This window comes from Juglans regia, chromosome 4 (assembly GCF_001411555.2).
Source record: "Juglans regia cultivar Chandler chromosome 4, Walnut 2.0, whole genome shotgun sequence".
Taxonomy (NCBI): Eukaryota; Viridiplantae; Streptophyta; class Magnoliopsida; order Fagales; family Juglandaceae; genus Juglans; species Juglans regia.
The window spans coordinates 26,688,228-26,710,684 of NC_049904.1; the positions used below are offsets into that span (position 1 = coordinate 26,688,228).

General features: G+C 33.8%; 3 protein-coding genes and 1 pseudogene across 3 annotated transcripts; 1 reads left to right on the forward strand and 3 right to left on the reverse strand.

Annotated features, from left to right (window-relative positions):
• The first annotated feature begins 3,771 nt into the window (after window positions 1–3,771).
• LOC109004566 (cytochrome b561 and DOMON domain-containing protein At5g47530-like) lies at window positions 3,772–6,077 on the forward strand. Its single transcript, XM_018983152.2, has 3 exons — window positions 3,772–4,578; window positions 5,104–5,358; window positions 5,443–6,077. The coding sequence occupies exons 1-3, from the start codon at window positions 3,964–3,966 to the stop codon at window positions 5,770–5,772; spliced, it is 1,200 nt and encodes a 399-aa protein (XP_018838697.1). The 5' UTR covers window positions 3,772–3,963; the 3' UTR covers window positions 5,773–6,077.
• A 664-nt stretch (window positions 6,078–6,741) lies between these two features.
• On the reverse strand, window positions 6,742–10,892 carry LOC109004567 (inositol-phosphate phosphatase-like). The gene is made up of 13 exons (XM_018983153.2): window positions 10,589–10,892; window positions 10,214–10,342; window positions 10,010–10,065; window positions 9,850–9,900; window positions 9,149–9,229; window positions 8,886–8,989; window positions 8,710–8,794; window positions 8,191–8,245; window positions 8,052–8,095; window positions 7,775–7,843; window positions 7,588–7,688; window positions 7,403–7,459; window positions 6,742–7,084 (listed from the first exon to the last, which is right to left on the reverse strand). Exons 2-13 carry the CDS (start codon window positions 10,224–10,226, stop codon window positions 6,988–6,990), a joined length of 813 nt encoding a protein of 270 aa, XP_018838698.1. The 5' UTR covers window positions 10,227–10,342; window positions 10,589–10,892; the 3' UTR covers window positions 6,742–6,987.
• A 330-nt stretch (window positions 10,893–11,222) lies between these two features.
• LOC109004568 (putative MO25-like protein At5g47540) lies at window positions 11,223–19,950 on the reverse strand. The gene is made up of 11 exons (XM_018983154.2): window positions 19,357–19,950; window positions 18,200–18,361; window positions 17,054–17,172; window positions 15,372–15,446; window positions 15,009–15,102; window positions 14,434–14,493; window positions 13,114–13,182; window positions 12,802–12,900; window positions 11,857–11,901; window positions 11,667–11,769; window positions 11,223–11,580 (listed from the first exon to the last, which is right to left on the reverse strand). The coding sequence occupies exons 1-11, from the start codon at window positions 19,486–19,488 to the stop codon at window positions 11,507–11,509; spliced, it is 1,032 nt and encodes a 343-aa protein (XP_018838699.2). The 5' UTR covers window positions 19,489–19,950; the 3' UTR covers window positions 11,223–11,506.
• Window positions 19,951–21,674: 1,724 nt separating this feature from the next.
• Window positions 21,675–22,004, reverse strand: LOC109004551 (annotated as a pseudogene).
• Between the last annotated feature and the right edge of the window lie 453 nt (window positions 22,005–22,457).

Here is a 22,457-nt window from a genome sequence, read left to right on the forward strand (position 1 = left end):
TATATATATATATATATATGTAAGTATATGGACATCTTTTTATGGCTTCTAAACTGATCATGCATGGCTATGGCAATATTTTCATAGAGAAGGATCAAGCACTGCTAGCTGCTAGTTGCAAGTAGAGGATCACCTAACGTTAAGCAGTTGATCTGCTTGATTCTGAGGATGGTTTCCATATTTTTCTGTTACTTTATGCGAATGATATGTTGATTGCTGCTAATTAAGAGCATGTTTTAGGGTTGATAAACTGAAATCTTCGTCAAGCAAGGAGCTTGCACATGAAGTAAAGTTGGTTTGAAGAGACCATTCATAAATTGACATAGTTTTATGGAAGATTTTTTTTTTTTTGTGTGTGTGTGTGCGCCAATTTTAGGTGATTTCTATGTGTATTTTTGTGACAAATTCTACTACTTACAAGTCTGTGTAAATAGCTAGATTAATTGCTTATTGTGGGACCAAAATAGTCATAAAAATTCTAAATATGTTTGATGTGCTAATAAATTATATATATATATATATATTATATAAAATATTTTATTCAAACTCAAGATGACAGGTTCCAAAATATAGATTCTTGGGGAGCCATAATTTCTTTTTCAAGTACAAGACTTTATTTTGAATGAAGAAGATCAGCTTGTTTTGAGGCATTCTTCTTCTTGTTTTGAGGCATATATATATATATATATATATAGAGGAATGCTATGCATCAGATACTATTCACTCTCACGTGACTCTACATCTATAATTTTTTTATAGGGTGTGGGGAGGTAAATAGTGATTAATGAGAAAAATTCTCAATATATATATATATTCACACACATACATACACACATATATGCATATGGGTGGCAAATCCGAAAAAGTACTAATTAGTAGGCAAAATATCAATTCAGAATATATAGCTTAAGGTAGCATGTATATTCCGCGTGAGAAAACATAGAGAGAAAATGCATCATGGTCTTGGGGTTTGCTTGATTTCTACAGGTTCCTATAATGGAGATTGTTACCTGTGGGAGCTTGAGAATGTGCTTATGAATAAAATGGAAAGGAATAATAAGATGATATAATGAAATATAAGTGTTTCGACAAAAATCAATGTTACTCTTCATCTCAAATCTTGCTTTGATCTCTGATCTCTTGTCACACTTGATGATGTTAGACATTTCATTTTTTTTTTCATAAGCCATTTAAATGGAAACCGCTTAAGATGCGTCACATGATCATCAAATGTGATCGAGAATGACAATATATAAAATGAAGAAGAACATTAATTTTAGGGAAATAATATTTAGCCATTTCTTACACATGCTGAATAAAATTGTATGCACCAATTAATAGGTTGCTATATATATATAAAGAATTTTTGTGTCTTAAGATTGACAGACAGCTTTATCAGGATATTCATTCTGACAATAGATAAACAAATGAATCTGATTCTAGCCAAAATGATAAGGCTGGTGATAATCATATATGTTTGAACCGTCGTACTATTCCTCCTAAATGATTTTCACGAGTTACTATTGTTGTTTCTCGAGATTTTCAATATTCTGTAGTTGCTATGATTGATTCTGGATCAGACTTGAATTGCATTCAAGAAGGATTAATCCCTAGCATTATCCTTATCTCATTGATCTTGATCGAAAATACATATATGATCCAGATTATATTCATAAACTATATTATGATGTTTATAAACTGATCAGGCTGCTTGTGTGAGAGATATCCTGTGATATCATAAATTTTTGGTAATTCCAGATCGAATTTGCTATTTATTATCTTGAAAGAAGATGAAAACTTCTTAAAATACCGATCATAAAAAAACCCCTTAACCACCAAACGGTTCGGCTGTTTTTAGTAAGATGGTCGTGAATTTTAAGTATGTGTACAAAGAAGAGCGTGACAGAATTCTGTTTTTATGACAATCTAGCTTGCACATGTTCGTAAAACTGTTTGTCCTGACTCCTGATGATGTGTATATACTAAATATATATATATATATATATATATATATTTATATAAATGCACATCAGACTGGAAGAACCTTTCAAATGACCATTTCTTTGGCAAAACTTTACTACAAACAGTAAAATGTTGTTATTCATCTTAATTTTCATTATTTTTAATCATGTGACAAATATAATTTAAAGGACAAAATTTAAAAAATAGGATTAATCAAAACAACAAAGTTACAAAAGAAAAGATTATAAGAATCTTCAAGCTTTTTTTTAATTTTTTATTTCCTTAGCAATAGTAACAATTAGGTCTAGTTTAGATATAAGAAGTGTTTAATCTCAATTTATCATTATAATTTATTAAATTTCTACACAAAATATAATAAATAATTTAATTTTTCTAAATCTCATAATAATAATAATATTAAAAAATAATATTCTAATAATATTTTATTTAATTTTTAATTTTATCTCAACTCATCACTTCTCAACTAATTATTCAAACGCAACTTTCTTATTTGAATTGAAAAATCATTTCAATTCATCTCATCTCATTTTGTCATTATAATTTTATCAAATTTTCATATAAAATATAATAAATAATTTAATTTTTTAATCTTAAAATAATAATAATATTAAAAAATAATATTATAATAATATTTTATTTAATTTATAATTTTAATCTTTTAACTTATTTGAATTTACTGTCTAAACATACTTTAGGAGTGGTTTGGATTAAGAGATGAGTTAAAATAGGTTGAGATGATTTGTAAATAGTATAATAAAATTTGAATTATTTATTATATTTTGTGTTAAAATTTAAAAAAAATTATTTTAAAATTTGAAAAAATTAAATTATTTATTATATTTTGTGTAAAAATTTAAAAAAATTATAATGATAAAATAAGATAAATTAAAATGAATTAAGATGAATTATAAATACAATCGAGTCCTTAATCTTCTAGCTCGATGGTGTTCACGTGGCATGCAGGTATTGAGGGAAAGATTGGATGGCTAGCTACAGCCGACCAAACTGTTTCCTGATTCTTCAATCAATCATCTGCCATAAATATACTTTGGGAAATTCTTCTTGTTGTTCAAAGTGCAGTTGAAGTTCGGCAGATGAAGGCAGGTGTGAAGAAGGATGCCTGGTTGTTGGAAACAAAAGCTCGGGAGGATTAAAATACGCAAAAAGAAAAGAAAAAATTATTAAAAAAAAAAAAACTTATATTTAAAGATGAGATAAATTTAAATTAGGTAAATAAAATATTATTTTTTAATATTATTATTATTTTAAAATTAAAAAAAATTAAATTATTTATTTTATTTATATAAAATTTTAAAATAATTATAATAATAAAATAAAATAAGATAAAATAAATTAAGAACATTTCTATATACAAACAGGCCTTAGGATAGGTTTGGGGGTGGGATGAGACACAAAATTTTTATCTCATCTCATCTCATCATTACATAATTTTCAAATTCTCATACAAAATATAATAAACAATTCAATTTTTTTAAATCTCAATTTAATTTTTTTAAATTTTAATACAATAATAATATTAAAATATAATATTTTAAACACTAAAAAAAAACATAAAATTTTCTTCCAAATCTATCCTTAGAGTTGGGCCTCGATTGAGTCACGATAAAGGAAATATTTTTTTAATGATATTATGAATTTTTGAAAGAAAAATATTTGTAAAGGTATAAAAAAATTAATGAAAAAAAAAAAGAGAAAAAAAACGTTGTATTCTGTTGTGTATGGATACGGAACCACCTTCAACAGACAGGCCAACAACCTAAACCAACCAAACTCTTATAATTACCGGTAGTTTCTGTGTTCCAACCCATCCTTCCGATTATTTCTCTGCTGCACTGATGTTCTTTGAACTCTTATATAGCCAAAATACAAACTTTTCATAAATGCTTGGTTAACAACTTTAAAAAGAAGAATATCTCTGATCTTCTCCAGTTTCTCTAGCTCTTTCTGAATCGGCCAAACATGTTCAGGGTTGTGCTGGTTTTCTCTCTTCTTTTCTCTATCTTTTTCTCCTCATCCTCGGCTCAGACATGTGCCAAATACAGATTCCCCAAAAACCAGGTCTTTAGCTCCTGTAATGATCTTCCTTATCTGAATTCTTTCGTACATTGGAACTACGAAAAATCTTCTGGTAGCCTCCAAATCGCGTATAGGCAAACCAGGGTCGCGCCCTCGACATGGAGTGCATGGGCGATCAACCCTACTGGTTCGGGCATGGTTGGAGCACAAGCGCTTGTTGCTTACCAACAGTCCAATGGAACCATGAGAGTTTACACCTCGCAGATCACTGGTTATAAAACCAACATGGGGGAGGGAAAGCTGAAATTCGATGTCTCGAATTTGGAAGCAACGCATGCAAATAGTGAGACTATAATCTATGCTACTTTGGCACTTCCAAACGATAGCAGTACTACTAGTATCAACCAGGTTTGGCAAATGGGTCCGGTTTCCAATGGCAACCCAGGAGCGCATTCTTTTGCTGCTGCTAATACTAATGCCATGGGAACCCTGAATCTTCTGTCGGGGCAGACTGCAACGACGACTGGAGGGGGGAGCTCAAGATCCAGAGACAAAAATGTGAGTATGGGAAACTTATATGCTCCTTTTTGTTGTCATAATGATTTTTTTTTCCAAGGTTTTTAGCGTATATTGGTGTTAGCTCCACCGTGCCTTGTTCTTCTTTATTCTTTTAAATGCTCAGGTTTTTATATAAATTGGGTTTTATTTGTTGAGTTTAGTTTTCTTCCTCATAGCTTTCTCTGTTTTGATTTAGTATGTGGGACCTATAATTCTATGCAATCGTATGCGATTCTAAATTTGTGTTACATGAAGTTTTCCTATCTATAAGATAGGAAATCTTGATATATATCATGTACAAACCTGTTTGGGTTGCTCTGCAACACCAAATCGAAAGTCCTATTTCATCAAATTGCTTTCTTTCCTCTCTTTGCTTTGAGACAGATTTGTTTTCTTTCTAGTCTCTTAACAGTTTGGTAATAAATGACCATATGTATTTCTATTTCACATTATGTTCTTGAATTCAAAGGCTTCGAGATGCTCATAAATTTTGTTAGACTTACTGTTATTGGAATGAAATTTCAGATTCATGGAGTGCTAAACGTAGTGAGTTGGGGTATTTTGATGCCTATTGGTGTTATAATAGCAAGGTACTTGAGGGTATTCAAATCTGCAGACCCAGCATGGTTTTACCTACATGTCACTTGCCAAACTTCAGCTTATATTATTGGAGTTTCTGGGTGGGCAACTGGTCTAAAGCTCGGTAACGACTCTGCTGGTGTCCAATACACCAAACACAGAACACTTGGCATTCTCCTTTTCATCCTTGCAACACTTCAGGTATCATCTTCTCATACATACAATCAATGTTCTACCAAATTTTGTATCTTTCATTGCTAAGAAAGAATTGCACATCCTGTCTAGGTGTTTGCTTTGCTTCTAAGGCCGAACAAGGATCACAAATACAGATTTTACTGGAATATCTATCACCATTCAGTTGGGTATTCTGTCATCCTTCTCAGCATCATTAACATATTCTTAGGATTCGAGATTCTGATGCCGGAGAAGAAGTGGAAGAATGCTTACATTGCCATTATTGTGTTTTTGGTACTCAATGCTGTGTGGCTGGAAGCGTATACTTGGTACGTTGTGTTGAAGAGGAGAAGGTCACAAAGTGCAGAGAAGACACTTCAGGGCGTGAATGATCGAAATGGGGCTAATGGGTACGGGTCTAGAACACCACAGTATGTTTAAAATGGCTAACCGGATATAGGATGTGATTGGCTCTGGGTCTTTCACTCGGTCATTTCCTTTTCTTTTCTGTGTTTCTTTCCTATTTATTCTATCTGTTGTTTCCACCTTTTTGCAAATTTGTGGACGAGGGTATTTGCAATTTAGGATATCCCCATGCAATGAGGGAGTTGGATACCAGAGTTGATTCATATAGATTAGTGTCTGGCTGGCTGGACTGGACTTGTATTCGTGTACATGTATCAGTTAATTTCATGAGACGTTCCGCGTTCTAGATAAGCATAAATAAACTTTATAATTTGCCGTTCCATGTCAAATCAACTCATTTTGTAAGTATGATTTTGTAAAATTGCTTTGTAGATAAGCATTTCTCTAATTTCAAATTATATTTACTGTAACACCCATGTTTTCCATTGACTTGCTGAATATTTTCATCTCATGTCATGCTACTTTGTTCAATCTATTTAGGCAGCTGGTTCCAAACAGTGAATCCAGCTCGATAGCATCTTTAAAATGTAGCAGTTTACACTTTACATGAACCTATTCCTGTGGCATGAATAGCATTTACATCTCAGATCCAACCAAAGAGAGATGTTTAACAATGATGGAATTGTTCTTGGTCGAATCACATTCTCGCACTATCACTAAGAAACCATTCAACCCACCCACCAAGTCATTATCGGTCTTGTACTATATCTCAAGAGGCTCAAGTTTAAAGAGCTTTTCAAGCCCATTTCAGGGTAAGAACATGTTGTAAGCCAATTGGTACAATAAATGAAGAAACTCATGAACTGGATGCTAAATATTAGTACCAATCATTCAAGATGCATGAACAATTAGATTCGAGTTTGTACATCCAACCATTTGAGGTGTCATCTCAACCGATTCCAGAAATAATTTGGCACTGCTTAAGGCATAAGAGAAGGAGAGTAATCATTATATTCATTAAAAAATCTATCAGCAAATGGAACATGATAGAATAATAGAAAGCATACTATTAATGGTTTTTGGAACATGGAATTTTTTATAAGTCGGGTCAATTTATTAATAGGCAGAGGAGTGCAACCGAAGTGCACAGGGTGCATACAAGAGAGAGCACCTAACTAGGAAAGTGAGGAAAATAGGAAGACATAAAATGCATCCCACTTGGAACATGGGAATTAAACTAAACCATATTGAATTAGCAATATCCCAGATTTCAATGATCAAGTATGTGTCTCATTCTGATTGCTGTAAGGCCTCAACAAATGCATCCTTGACGTAAGGGTTCGAAGCTGCTATTCGCTGGGATGTGATGTCAAAATCTTTACCAGATCTGATAGGTAATGATAACCATCAAATGTTAACATAGGTGAAATACTTAAAAACATATGTAATTATAAATGCTTTCGAAGTTCAAAATCAAAATGCTTATCATGGCCTGCCAATTGTGCACTCTGCAAAACCACCCCCAATGCATGGCCAACTCATGAATTGATTTGTGATGGCCCATAGGATGAAGACCAATGCATGTTTGACTGTTTAACTACCTTGTTCAAAGGTTTCCATGGAAGAATGCTAGTCCTATCTAAAACCTCCAATATTCCCTTTGTTTAAAAAACATGGAAGAAACATATTTAGGCATGTCACTTACGGGTCATACACAAGTCCTCCAGCTTCAATTACAATCACAGCACCACCTGCCACATCCCTGGGTACAAAAGCAGACCATCTCAGTCATGCATCACAACCAACCAATTTCAAATTAAAAATATCAAACAAAGAATCGGGCCATTTCAATCTAAAGAAGAACCTCACTGAGAAGTGACAGTATCCTACCAAGGACCCCCAAAGCCGACTAAATAAAATAGGTCAAGTCTTCCACATGCAATTTCACAGAGATCTAATGCACAAGAGCCACTCATCCGAATCGATCTCACCTGATAAAAAATGTAACCAATATTCATGACAGACACCAATGCATGTTATAAAGCTCAATACCTTTGGTGGCATGTTTATATTTTACCTTGGAAAGTAGCCAATTAATTCGGTTTGTTGAGGCATCCAATGTCGACTTATCACGTTGGGTACCCACCTGCTCATTCAGGAAAAAAAATTTCAGTTTGAAAAATGTTTTCGTGATTTTATTCTGAGATTTCACCAACTTGATTTGGGCTCATGATTTTGTTACTAAAGCTCTATAGCTCATGTGAAAGCCTAATGTTACAAGAAGATGACAAAGCATAAGAACTTTCATTGAATAGTTTTGCATCAAGGATTTATTCCATTGTATATTCACATACCTCAGTTACAAGGAGAGACTTCACAAGTTCAGCTTGAGATGATACTGCAACATTGCAAAATATAACCATGTAGCTGTTATAGTTTCTTAGGATTAGTAAGAGAGACACAAAACTGAAAGTTTAGGAAAAGTAGTCTCACCTCTTAGAGGGTTTCCATTCAGAAAAGCACCTTTTCCACGGATTCCAGTAAAAAGCTACATACAATAAACCCGAAGTTAGATGTAGCACAGACATCAGTACTTACTAAAACATGCATTTTGACTACCAAATCCAATAATGTGCGAGACAGAGAGGCTTCTACACATGCCAAGGAAAGCAGGTGCTCAGAGAGTCCTGTACACTTTAACAGCAAAAAGAAGAATTAAAAAAAAAAAGGTGGACCATATAGAATCTCTGGCCTCCAACAGGTCAGTTTAATCCTATCAGTCGTGGACAACAAGTATGACGGGGCGGAACAACTGATTACTTGATTTCTCATTGACAGTTGTGTTATGTGCTTCTTTCTAGACATAAGACATGATGAAATATATCTTGGGAACTACAGGTTCCATCCATAAATTAATTGGAGGATTCTGCATACTATCTCTATGCCACAAATAGAATAGTAATTATTGTTGATAGCTTATGTCAAACATACATGGGGCATTAGAATTCTCACCTCATTCATTATTGGATTGTAAACAACACCAACTGTAGGAACCTTTCCAATTGTAAGACCAATGGAAACACACACGAAAGGAAACCTACAATAATAAGGTTGTGAAAATAACAATCGACACGATTGAATATGAGGAATAGAAAGGATCACCTACAATAAAAGAAATTAATATTTACCCATGAACAAAGTTAGTGGTTCCATCCACTGGATCAACTATCCACGTCGGTTCATCAGTCAATTCCACAGTACCAGAGGCAGCAGTAGTTTCTTCACCAATGAACTAAGAAGAACAGCAGTTGGAACCAATTCGGAAAGGATTAATTTTTTGTTTGACAAAAAAAAAAAAAAAACATTCTGAGAAGATAAAAGACTGCATTTTGAGCAATAATTGTAACCCTCTCCGATGCATAAAATTAAGAAATAAGGGATAAGTATTAACCTTGTGTGTGGGGTAAAGCTGGGTGAGATGCCTGAATATGATATCTTCACATGCCTTATCAGTTTCGGTAACCAAATCCACCTGCATTGCACAGAATAAACTTTAAAATTAAAAGTTGCTTGCTTGTTCTTTAAATTCGAGTCAACATCCTCAGTTTTTTTTTTCCTTTCTCACATCTTGCATGTGTTGACTGTTGTAAAAATACAAAACCTCCCATTGCCTTGGAATTAAAATTTCATGTTGAATTGTATTAAAATCGCACAAAGGGTGATAGAATCTTCCAAAATTCATTCTTTACTGTCCGAAAGATAAATTTAATCATTTCCTATCACTTTTAATTCCCAAATAAGATAGAATATGCCAGCCTAGGCAAGTGCATATCTAACAATAGCACAGGGTACATAAAAAGCTGGCACCTTTTATGCCAAGGTATTAAAATCTATCAAATTAACCTGTGCACATAAATTTTCACCTTAATTCATAAACACTTCTAGCCTCCGCTCTCTAAAGTCCTATTAACAATTGTACTTCTAAGTTCTAACCATTCATTGGCATGCTGCATGAGGCTCAAGATATATTTACAATTCCATAGATTGGCATTGATCGGATAAAGAAAACCCAAAAAGAAAGGCGTGGGATGTGGCGTATCAAATATCAAAGAAAGATATGATGCAACCCTTAACAGGAGGGGGAGAGCATACCTCGCCTTTATAATCCACATGTTTTGTCTGATAGAACCCCTCACGAATTACCTGAAAATTAAATATTTTCGAGTCCCCATACAATATATTACAGGAAAAACAAAAGGAAAACGTATTTAAAAGAAACCAAAAACAAAATGGACTTCGGATTATAACAAACCTCGCCAGCTCTCTTCGCTGCATCGATAGCAGATGCGAGGAAGTCTGAGAGAGAATCTGAAACCCAAAGAATTCGGAAGGAAATAAAAATATATATATAAAAAGCTTGAGTTCATCAATATCAAGGAAAACAATGTGTTTAGAGTTTGGACCCGAAAAAGAAATAAAGGAACGTAAGGGGAGAGAGAGAGAGATGGGTCCCTACCATTTCCAGCCATTTTTGAAGGCTCTGTAGAAGAAGAAGAAGAGAGAGAAGTGAGGTAAAACCAGATGATTTTATAAGGATTTGTCTCCGAGCTTTCAGTTCACGACTTCACGTAGCACTATGCACACCCTGAAACAACAAAAACAACAGCACATCCCATGTGTTCAAATAGAAAATCAACTCAAAATTCATCTTCTTTGTTTTGTTTTTCCTTTAAAAATTTAAATGCCTTGGATTGGAGTTCCTGGTCCAATAATAAGTATCTAAGTTACTAATTTAGTTTTTGTTAACATTCTTCCCCGTTGCTGATCATAATGATTTATGGATATGCTTATCATCATCAACTAATGCATATGCTGGCGATTAGATCATAACCTTAATAATAGATCACTCTTCTTCTGAGCCAGCGAGCTTGGAGTTACGCCTTCGAGTTCTGTGAAGTGTGACGTACAAGACGAACAGGGCTCCCTGAAATAATCAAGAAAAGAGGCATCTATTAATAGCAATACCAAATAGCAGATGCTGCCTGCCACTGTCCTTGTCAAGCAAACAGAGATGCTTTTGGAATGGTTCTGGTTCCTTTCACTCGTCAATCACACCGACATCTCCATACATTCTCAATGGATGCATATATTATTTTTTTTCTTTTTTGTCCCATTTTCGAATCCAACATGACTTGATGGCTTTCGTACATGAACATTTGTCCCAAAGATCTCCGCTGATCCAGAGGCTTCAGCCTACAATTGGAAAAGTAAGCATAAACAATTTCAATGTCACGAAAGAAAGTCATCCGTATTCATGAACTAAATAATAATTAAAATGTTTATGATCAATTTCAATTTCATCAACTTATTTATTCACTTTTATTTTTTTTATTGGCACCACGGAAGCGTCCCAACTAATCTCAAAAATATTGGCACCATGGAAACGTCCCGACTAATCCCAAAAATACACAAGCCCTCGACAAGCGCCCTCGACAAAAAATTTTCCATAAATGCATCTCGGATAATTCAAGAAGAAAATCATCTTATTTATCTACTTTGCAGAAGTATATTATCTCGGATAATTCAAGAAGAAAAACATCTTATTTATCTACTTTACAGAAGTATATTTAGATTACAGGACAGGATCATTGGAAACTGAAGGACAGGAATCGAGCAAGAAAAAAGGCCACCTCGGATCTTAATAGCGTGTAATGCTTGGGGGCTACAAGACTGGAAAAATTAACAATTAAATTGAGTTACAGAAACTCCGGTAACTTCGAAACAAAATAAAGCTGGCTCCTGGTTGGTCTCAAGATTCCCTAGGTTCGAGGGCAGCAATTTCTTTCACAACTTGAACTTTGTCAGCCTCAAACTCTTCATCCTCTGCAAAAAAAGCAAACTAAACTGTAAACACAATGCCGACTGCAAAGTCGATTGTTACATATTGTTAATAGCAATACATGTTTTACCCTTATCGGTTTTGAAATCAGCAAACAGCCTTAGAAGCTTGCTTTTGTTTGCAACAAGTATGCTGACTATGTCGGGAGGTTTGTTTTGATTAGCCGCAAATAGCTGTTGAAATTCAAACATGTAAACATACTTGAAAGAGCACTTGAAAGGTCATTAGTTCAAAATGCAGCCTAACCCAAAATATAGTACCTTAAACACGTGAAATGCTTCTATCTGGATGCTCTTGCTGGACTCCTGCAATCAAGGGAATCCACTATTTATCACACAAATATTCAGTTGAATTCGATATTCTACCTTTCTGTTTGGGTGATGTATATTACAGTAATAAGTAAAATAAGATGAATAATCTAGCTCTTATTTTAAATCATCAGAGAGTTCATCATTAGTTTGTCACAGAATCCACTGGTATCTTTGTGGTTTAAAACCTGACACTTGTCGAGAGTGGAGATGGTATCCTCTATGCAAGAGGTCCACACTACACAGTAGAAGAAAATGTTGCCCTCTGAGGCCGAAAGTATAGCAGTTTACTGTCATTTACTAGCATAAAGATGGGGGAAAAAACCAAATGCATCATAAACTAACATAAAACTTGTTGTGAGGGTTGGTAAGAATTCAAATAAAAGATGAAAGAGACCCTCTTAACAGGATGCGGTGTAAAACTAAAAAACCTGGCCATAGGAGTCTAATAAATTAAATAAAGAACACACCATATATGCTTATTTTTCACATTCTAATTCTAAAATCTAAACCCTAAATCCTTAAACCCCAAATCATTTTAGGACCAGAACCAGCCATTACTCCGGCTGTTCCTCAAGTTGGCCAGAGATATGCCTAGGTTGGTGGGCCTGATATTCAAACCCTAAAACCCACCACTCCAGCTGCTGTCGCAAGAGGTGGTCGGAGATCCAAAACACCCCAAAATGGGGGGCTGGCCACCGACCCTGTCTTTTTTCTAGTTTAAGCTTTTTATGATTTTATAGATCTTATTCAGTGAAGGTGACCCTATTTTGTTCATCAGTAAAAATATAATGTGTCAACGTTGGATTGAAGGGTGTTTAGAAAGCTATTTTACATCACATCCTGTTTTAAGATAAATTCAAGATGAATATATTAAGCAATCTGACAGTGTCATACTCTGAGAAGATTCATAAGAATCCTCAAGTTGTCCCTTGAGCTAACATATCTTGTCATTATGGCCGAATTTGAACGATCCAGTAGCATATCTCCCAACAGCTGAAACCGAACAAAAAAAAAAACTTCTCAGCAAATTGAATGTCGGAATTATTTAAATCCTTTTCAGCAAACAGTATAATGTCAGAGTTGCATTATATCAACAGGGGAAAATCATTCCTTGGTCTTGACCTCCATACATTTTCTTCATTTAATGCAACTCCCCACCCCTTTTCCTTTTAAATATTTGGGCCAAATGTCAAGCACTGGTCATACCTTGATGGCTTGTCGTCTGGTGATGTAATTAGTAGATTCCAGTAACTTTGAGTTATACTCAGCAAAGAACTGCAAACATTGAAAAAATGGAGAATGTCAAGTCATGACCGATCAGAAACCTTAGGTTAACTGCCCAGCAAGGTGACAAACTCCTGTCAGCATATTTGGTGATTCATTTCCCCATTAGCTTAGTCTTTTAATTAAGTGGTTATTGCCATGGTATGAGAACAGATAATCCTGACTTCAAGCTCTGCCTCCATTTGATGCTTCCATTAACTTAGGCCTCGTTTGTATGTTGAGATGAGATGAGAAATCTGTGAATAGTAGTGAAATAATTTGTGAATAGTAGTGAAATAGTTTTAATCAAGATGTTTTATGGGGTTTTGGGAAAGGAGATAGAAAAAATTGAATAAAAAGATTATAAAAGTTAAAATATTGTTAGAATATTATTTTTTAATATTATTTTTGTTTTGCAATTTGAAAAAATTGAGTTATTTTTTGTATTTTGTTTGAAAGTTTGGGAAAGTTGTAATGATTAGGTAATGATTAGATGAAAAAGTTAAAAAATTGGATATTTGAAATTGAAAAGTGTTTGTATTTTTGCGGTGTTTGGATGTTGAGATGAGTTGAGATCATCTCAATATCTAAACGGGGCCTAATTTCTGGAGTCTAAACCCACATATAAGGGGGACTACAAGAACATTTGATCTAATTATTAGATTCACCTGTTCTTGACAAGCAGTAATTTATGAGTGCCTCATCAATAGGAGTTTCCAAACTTGCTAGTAATTTTTATTTTTTTTATAAGTTAGGTATCATTTGTTTTCGCAGATGAGATGAATTGAGATGAAAGTTGAAAATTGAATAAAATATTGCTAGAATATTTTTTTTAATATTATTTTTGTTTTGGGATTTGAAAAGGTGAATTGTTTATTTCATTTTATGTGGAAATTTGGGAAAGTTGTAATGATGAGATGAGATGAGATGAGTTGAGAAGTTTTGTGAAAACAACCTAGGCCTAAAAGTAAAATTTTATTGATAGGAAAAGACATAGCCTAAGTACACAAGGAGTATGCATCGAATATGCCTAAAAACCACTAAGCACTAGTGAGAGATACAGTGGTAACAATAATAATAATGGAAACAAAAAGAACAGGATCACCACTGAGTTGTCATTACAAATGTTCTTTCTCAATTTTTATCTCCTATACATAGATTAAACTACCCTTGATACACTTTAAATTGAGTGTGCATCACATAAGTTTCTTCTAGTCTTCTTGTGTTTGTAACAAGAAGCAACGAAAGTGAAAGATAACTTACCCAGTCATAATTCTTAGAAAGAAACTCTGCAACAGTTGATTTATGCCTTGTCAGGAGTTCCTGCAAGAAAAAATGAACAATTGCATCAGAATGATCCTGGTGCAATAGTGAATCCGTAAGTGCATGGATTAAACAAAATGATAGAAAAAAGGCCCCAGTACTGCCATTGGAAAATTGAATACGTATACATAATATATTATAATGAGAAAAAACGTTTTATGCAGACTTGTGCATATAGATCTTCAACAGACAAAATATAATAGAATTATGGGCCAGGAGATGCACCGATAGAAAAAACAGTGATACAATATAGGAAAACAGATCAGGCATTCAATACATTCAACACTATGGCTTTGGCGGAATAGAATGCAACAATTGACAGTCTAACTTAGCAAAGTGCCACAACATCATGCAGTTCTAACTTCTCAAATAGGACATATTTACAAAAGCACAAACCAGACTACTTCCAGAAAGGTAGTTTCTCAAATTGAAAACAAAAAATACCCTTATTTGGAATTGACAGAATAATACAGATGATTGCGACTCATGAGTACATCTGTGTCAGTCAGACTCACCTTAAATGTTGCGGCAGCATCTGCAGCAATGTCAAAATTTGGAAGTTGAATATAATCAAAAAACTTCTTCATGTGCTGAGATTCCAAAACATATCTGCAGTTAAACCAGGAAGAATCTGATAAGTTGTAAAGCTTACACCAGACAAACATCATCAAGAAATCAGTTAGAAATAAATTGAAATTTGACTGTAATTGATAAGGAATAAGATGTAAGTAGGGAAAAAAAGCATATTAATTGATCATTTGAATTCGCAGCAGTAGCCAGCCCAAAAATGATACCAACACTACAACTAGCATCATAATTGCGCAAGACTTTATTGATATGATTGTCCATAAGGCCAAAAACCAGGCCATTTCACTCACCTTGCAACACTCTGGTGACGAATGCACTCCCTCAGCATTGCACCATAGTGTAATGCCATGTCTGTGTTTTCATAACTAAACAGAACAACATTCTACCATTAGAAGATGAAGATCAATACGAGTCAATGAGGAAAATAAGTTTTGAAAAGCCTAAACAACTGACATCAAAGGAACAGATTACAACTTAAAAATAATTGTCTAACCTAAAGACTTATGAAAAGGGGCATCATGAATTAATAGCAACTAAGAGCACTCCCAAACGATTTTGTATCTTGTTATCTATAATATGTCACCAATATTCACTTTTTTCTATTTTACCAAGTGACTTCTACATACTGCCATACATCAGCTTATCTATTTTTTCTCTATATCATTCAACTATTCTTTTTTAATTATTTTTATTTATTTCAAATATTTCTTCTAACTACTAATGAATTTATAATATCTTCAAATCTTTTGATATTTTCAATACCTCCCTATATGCAATATGACATAATTATGTCCTATACACACAAAATATAAATATAAATAAATTTCTTTTATGTTCAAGTACCAACATATATATATATATATGTGTGTGTGTGTGTGTGTATATATATATGAAATTTTATGCCCAAGTTTTATAGTTTAATAAAAAATTTCAAGAACCACCATAGTCAGCCAAAGCAATAATCCCAGTCTCTTCTGATATCTGTAATTAAACATATATTTACGAATACTTTTTATAAATCAATGGGGCTGGAAGTAAAATAGGAAGAAATAAAAGAGTTTTCACAAATAAAAAAGTGGGGAATCAGGAATGCAGAGGAGAGAGAACAAATAAGAAGGATTTTACATGTATGAACAGTACAAGCCAGATCTAGCAAGATTACTGTAGCAAACTGGAAAATGAAGATAAAATAGAAGAAGATCCATTGGAGCTCATTTTTGGATAAATATTGAGTTATTTTAGATAAATGTGTGTTTTACATGATCCGTTGGGTGTGCTATAACAGCAATGTAAATGCCTGACAATTATAATGGTTCAATGAATAATTATAAAGGCTTAAGCATCTCGCTACATGTTTCAAGAGCTGTATGAGATCTAGCACTGAATGGCCAAGATTTTAACCTAAAGAGATGCATTACAAACCACAAGGTTTGCTTTGGAAAAATTTCCAAAATATGAATTCTTTAACTTCAAGTTTTGTACTTGAAATTAACTTTTTTTAATCAAACCAAATTCTTGGTTGGTCAAAGACCTGAAGTAGTTTACTACCTAGTCTACAAGAAGTGCTTAATATTTATGAACCCAAACCACTTTGAAGCTCAGTTGATTTATTTTCTAGAGCTGGGTCATAACAACATTGAAGCAAATCCTGGTTTTCCATAAAGAGAAACTTTAATATGAACTTAATAGATCAAGAAGATAACATTAGAATTCTCTCCAAAGGATTCGGTTATACCTAGTTCAGATAGGAACATACCAGATATCACTATCAATTCAAACTGATTTTTCTTCAGCCAATGAGCCTAGCTCAAATGACACTTTTTTTCTTTCCAGGTAAGTGAAAGCACACCAAGAATTATATGCATGATATATTTAAGCCTCAAAGATTATATGGGCCTTCAAGACCCGACCAGAGATTATGAATGGAATAATAAGCGGTAACAATTCCAAACCACTTCTGATAGTGGCTTACCCTGCTATCAGAATATCCATTAGATCTAAGTTTGCTTCCAAGTAATCAGATGCAATTAGTCTTGAATAAACTTGTTGCCTTTGCAAATTTGCAACAACTTGAGTGGCATCTTTTCGAGCCTGGAAACAATGATCTGTGTCAAGATTAATACAAGCTATGATTTGTAGACACAAACACAAGGTGTCAGATAGTTGTTTTTGGTTAGTAATGCTATGTTGACGGTTGCTCCACTATGTTTTCTGGCTGAAAAAGCATATAAGAGGACCTCTCAATGGTGTCCTTGTGAAATAATAATGTGAAAAAACATGGCTATGTTCATTCTTGCATGTAGAAGAAGCGTATTGAAACAATCCAGAATCTATAACTATGTGCAACTATAATCAAGACATGAATAATCTCATCAATTATTCAAACTAGAAGCGTAAATAAAATAATAAATAGGTGACAAGTAGGGTTGTACAAACAGAAACCGGGACTGAACCAGAACCAGCCAAAACCGGCAGAACTGGTTCGTTATTCACCGTTGCCAGTTGGTCGCCTGTCCCAATTTCTTAAAAACACAATTACACTGATATGGTCTTGGTTTAGATGACTCGATTCACACAGTCCGCACTGAACCAATATAATAATATAAACTTCTTACTTAAAACAATATAAACTTACTACTTATAAAAAAACAATATAAACTTCTTATATTTTTACATTTATAGGAAGTCCAACACTCATAAAGTCAATGATCTAATTCACATTTATTTTTTAAATTAGGGAAGTTATTGTCTTGTAGTATGGTGACAATATCAACTACAAAAAATAAAACCAAACAAAGATTAAGTTTTATTACAAAAAAATAAACATCAAAGCCCTTTTGGCCAAATTTTAAGTTATTAAAAATGTGTAATATATATTTTTATTTTAGAACCAAAATTTTGAGTTTTAGAGAATAACAATCTTTTGAAATTTTAAGGAAACTTGGGAAGTTTGAATGTTTATAGGACAATGAGCATTTTTACAAATATTTAGAGGCTAAAAAAGCGAGTGTGTTTGGTCCTTTGGGGGTGGACGAGCATGAAAATGCAGTAAAACTCTCAAATTAAGGGTGACAATCCTAGTTGATCATATCTCAGTCCAAGAGCCAGTCATACTTACCTCCAAATTCAATTTCGGAAGACATAAAATCAGAAGCCGCAGTGTGTTCTCTTTAAAAAACTCCTGGGTCAATTGTGCACAAGCTTCTGCAACTGGCTCAGATTCACTATCTCCATAAAGAATTGACTTTAGCTCCCTTAAATTTTTACACAACTCCAACATCTGATAAGAAATGCAAAGTTGAAAAGCAAGGTAAATTTACACAACTGAGAAAACTAACAAATAGATATAAACGTCGAAAAATTACAAAACCCTAGCACCACAAATATATATTTTTTCGAGACAAAAATATTCCTAGTTTCACTATCCCACTAAATTTAGATAATAAAAATATTTCTCATATAAATCACACAGTTCGACACTTCAATCATAAAATAACCTATATATACATCAAACATTGCTGTAAAAAATTCTGCACGCACGAATATTTTTGATAAGTTCTCTGATAGGGTATTAATGGCAGGGTACTTGCTTTGCAAAAGACCTTCAACACAGGTCGGGGTATGAAGAAGGGCATACACAAATTAGAAGGTAAGGATCACTCATTAGATTTTTAATCTATTATATGCTACTGGGTTTTTCATTCCATAGAACAACAATATAAGCATCGGCTCTTCGAGAGTTATATAAAACATGAAAAAAATTATCATAGGTGATCAAGAAAAGCACGAAAAGCTCTTAAAGCTCAAATTGATGTGAAATTTACCTATGCTTAACCGATTCTTGTTTTAAGCATATTGGGGAAATAAAAATAAATAAATAAAAGCAAACGAAGATAAGAGAAACATCTGCTAAAGATAAAAATTATGATTCAAAGGATTAAATTGACTTTCTCCGATAAAATGTGCAAGCGCAGAACGAAAGTCAGGTATTCAATTTTACATACTCTTTCCTCTAGAACCAGAATTTATAAGCCACCTCAGTAACTGAGATAGATGCAACTATTTACCTTGATTGAGATCACTTTTTCGTTTCTATCATAAAACCAAATCCCCCTAACTTTCTTTAAAAAAGACTAAAACTAAAACTTTAACAGAAAAAACAATAAAAAAAATCTTAGATTCATCCCGATCCGCTGCGGATCAAAGCGGACTAATTCGATAGCTAATGATCCGAATGGAGAGGAAAAGAGACAGAAAGGGAAGCAAAAGACGAACCTTCTCCTCGCGCTTGCTCTCGCGGGTATCGGAGCTGCCGCTGCTACTGCGCTGGGCGTAGAGGAGGAGATCGCGGGTCTGGCGGACGACGTCGGGAGGGGTGCGAGGCTTAGACTTGAAGAGGCCCTTCATATTAGCGGTCTCCGAAGGAAGCACCGGCTTCTCCAGCTGCTTCTGCTGCTGAGGGAGCCCCTTCGGCGCCGCCGATGACCGATTCGACACACAGTTCCCTATTTTGTCTCTCTATCTTTATCTGTCCCACTTAAGGGGTTTCCGTTCTCTCTCTGTCACCGGACTTCTGTTCACGAGGATGATGGTAACAGTCTAACAGAGATAGAGGATTTTAATTTTTATTTGAGTGCATCCATGGTCGCCAATGGAGGATTGACAGGTCAATCTTTCATACAATTTTTATTTTTTTAAAGAAAATTATCATTTATAATATAGCTGATCATTCTCAATAATAATTTAGAATTTAAAAACTCAGTAAAAAAAAAAATCAAAAGTGGTTCACCCAACTCGATCAATCTTGGATGATCCTCACTCGCTATCCCCTTGCTAGACGGGTAGAAGAGATTTTTAAAGGGAAAGTTTAAAATTTTTGAAAATATATTTTAGATGTATTGTTTGTCGAGTTTGTTAGAATAAATAATAAAATCTGAATAGGGTTTTTTTGAAAATACGTTTTGCATCAACATTTTTAAAAATAAATAGATAAGATTAAAATATATTTGAATATAATTTTTTAAAATAGTTTTTATTTTAATTGTTATAAATATTGTTATAAATTTTAGATTTTGTATGAATTTAGACAAATAACAAGTAAAAATATTTTTTTTTTAAATTAAAAGATGTTTTACTTTCAAATGAGACCTTGGGGCAGGGTTAAAAAAAAAAACCGAAAAATCGGTGGATCGGATTCTAATTTTACAAAATCAATCTGATTTCAGTTTTACTTTTTATAATATTATCTTATCTAATTTTACTATTCAAAAGAGTCCTACATCTGTATTAATATGGCTTTCAAACTGTCTCACAGATATAATTTTTCTTTTCACAAGGAGCGTTCCTTTTTTCTGAATATATATTTTGAAATGTTTAACCTACCGTTGTTTGACAAATCACCTTTTTTTGAAAGAAAAAATAATAATTTATAAATAAAACATATTGAAATGTTTAAACTATTCAGAAAAAAGTGAGGATATTTTTATAAAGTGATGTTATTTTTATAAAGTATTTTATTAAATTTTCTTTCATTTTAAAATGTGGTTGTATAATATGTTGTAAAAAGTTATGTGTATTTATCATTTTTTTTTTACATCAAAATAAGCAATATAATTGAGGAATAGTAACATTTATCTATTTATTATAAAAGAAAAAACAATAATTTAAGGATAAAAAGTATTTTTCGTTTATTCTTTTAAAGAAATATTACAAATATGATTATTTTTCTTCCTCGATTATATCAGCGTATCAAATATTGGGATCATCTACTTCCTCACTGCATTATTTTGTTCTCATTCGTATCAGCTTAAATTAAAAAAAGGGATAATGAAAAATGAAAAAGACACAATATTTTTCATAATCATGTTTTAAAATGAGAGATATTATTGTAAAATATTATATAAATATAATATTATTTTATAAAAATATTTTTATTTTACATCATATATTATAAAAAATATTGTGAAAAATATTGTGGGTATCATTACTCATTCAAAGTATTGAAATCAGCTGCTGCCTATAGTTTTTTATGCTAAGAAAATGGTTTACTTTGCAGCTTGGCGACCTAATTAAATACTCGGGATCTACGTCTCTTTTTTATGTATTTTAATGCTTTGTCCATCTTGTTTCAGGGGTGTTCTCTTTTGTTTGCACTCATGGATATTCTTTTTCTTTATTATTTTATCAATCATCTTCGTATCGTATTAGGATTATAGCGAAGCCTAATAACAATACAGTTCTTTTACGTGCAACCGGCATGAGTAACAGTTGAGAAATCGGCTGATATATTATTATACACGTCGTCGATATATTATTAAAAAAAAGAAGGAAATTGTTGTCTCACGAGTCACGACCAACTAATTCTCTCTTCCCACAATTAGACTCACGACCACCGAAGTTGCTGTCCCTTTCTCTTCCCGAATCTGGTTCCATTCTCGCTTGCTCTTCAACTTCTCTTTCCATTTCTCTTTTTTCTTCCTCAACTTACAACACTTTTAAGGATAACAATAAAAAAAAGGCAAAAATTCAACAAGATCGCCACTCAAGTCTTAAACTGTCTAACTAAATAGAAAACAAGAAACTACTAGAATAATTTAATCAAACAAGCTGAATCCCATGTCCTCGTCCTCACTCTCTTCCTTCGGCTCTTCTTTCTTCTTTTCTTCAACTGCAGGGGCGACGGTAGGAGCGGCACCAGCAGCAGGAGCAGACAAAGCTACTGGAGCAGCATCGCCACCAGCATTTAGAATGAGGTCCTCAATTTTTCTCTTCTCTGCAAGCGTTGCAAAAAGGCTTGGCTAGTAAGACTCAACAGAGACACCCACTGCTTTTACCAAAGTCGCAATCTTCTCTGCGGTGATTGCGATCCCATTGTCGTGGAGAATCAAACAGGCGTAGGTACAAGCGAGCTCATTGGGAGACATTGTAGCAGCACTGAGATTCAATCGCAACCTTTAGGCTATACAGAGGCAATTGTCTCCTTTTTCTTCCTCCTCCACTCTCTCCAACTTTCCTTTAAATACCTGATGTTGCTGCTGAAATCCAAACACCACCGAAGTTGCTGCCCCTGCATGTTCAACGCCCTCTCCAGCATGGTTGGTGGTGGCCAAGTCGACCCCATCGCAGCTAACAACACCAATACGGATCAAATTCGAGCCTTCCAATTTGTTCCTCCTCCATGGACTCGGAGGCTTGTTCCTCGACCACGACACCATTCCTCCTTTGTTTGTGTCAGTGATTCTACCTAAGAGTTGCTCGAACTCTGCTTCGGGTTTGATCTCGTATCTATAGACTTGGGAAGACAGAAGGGGCTCTGTGATTTGGGGGGATACGAATGAATTTGGCTTGTTTTTGGTTTTGGGCAGGAGGAATGAAAA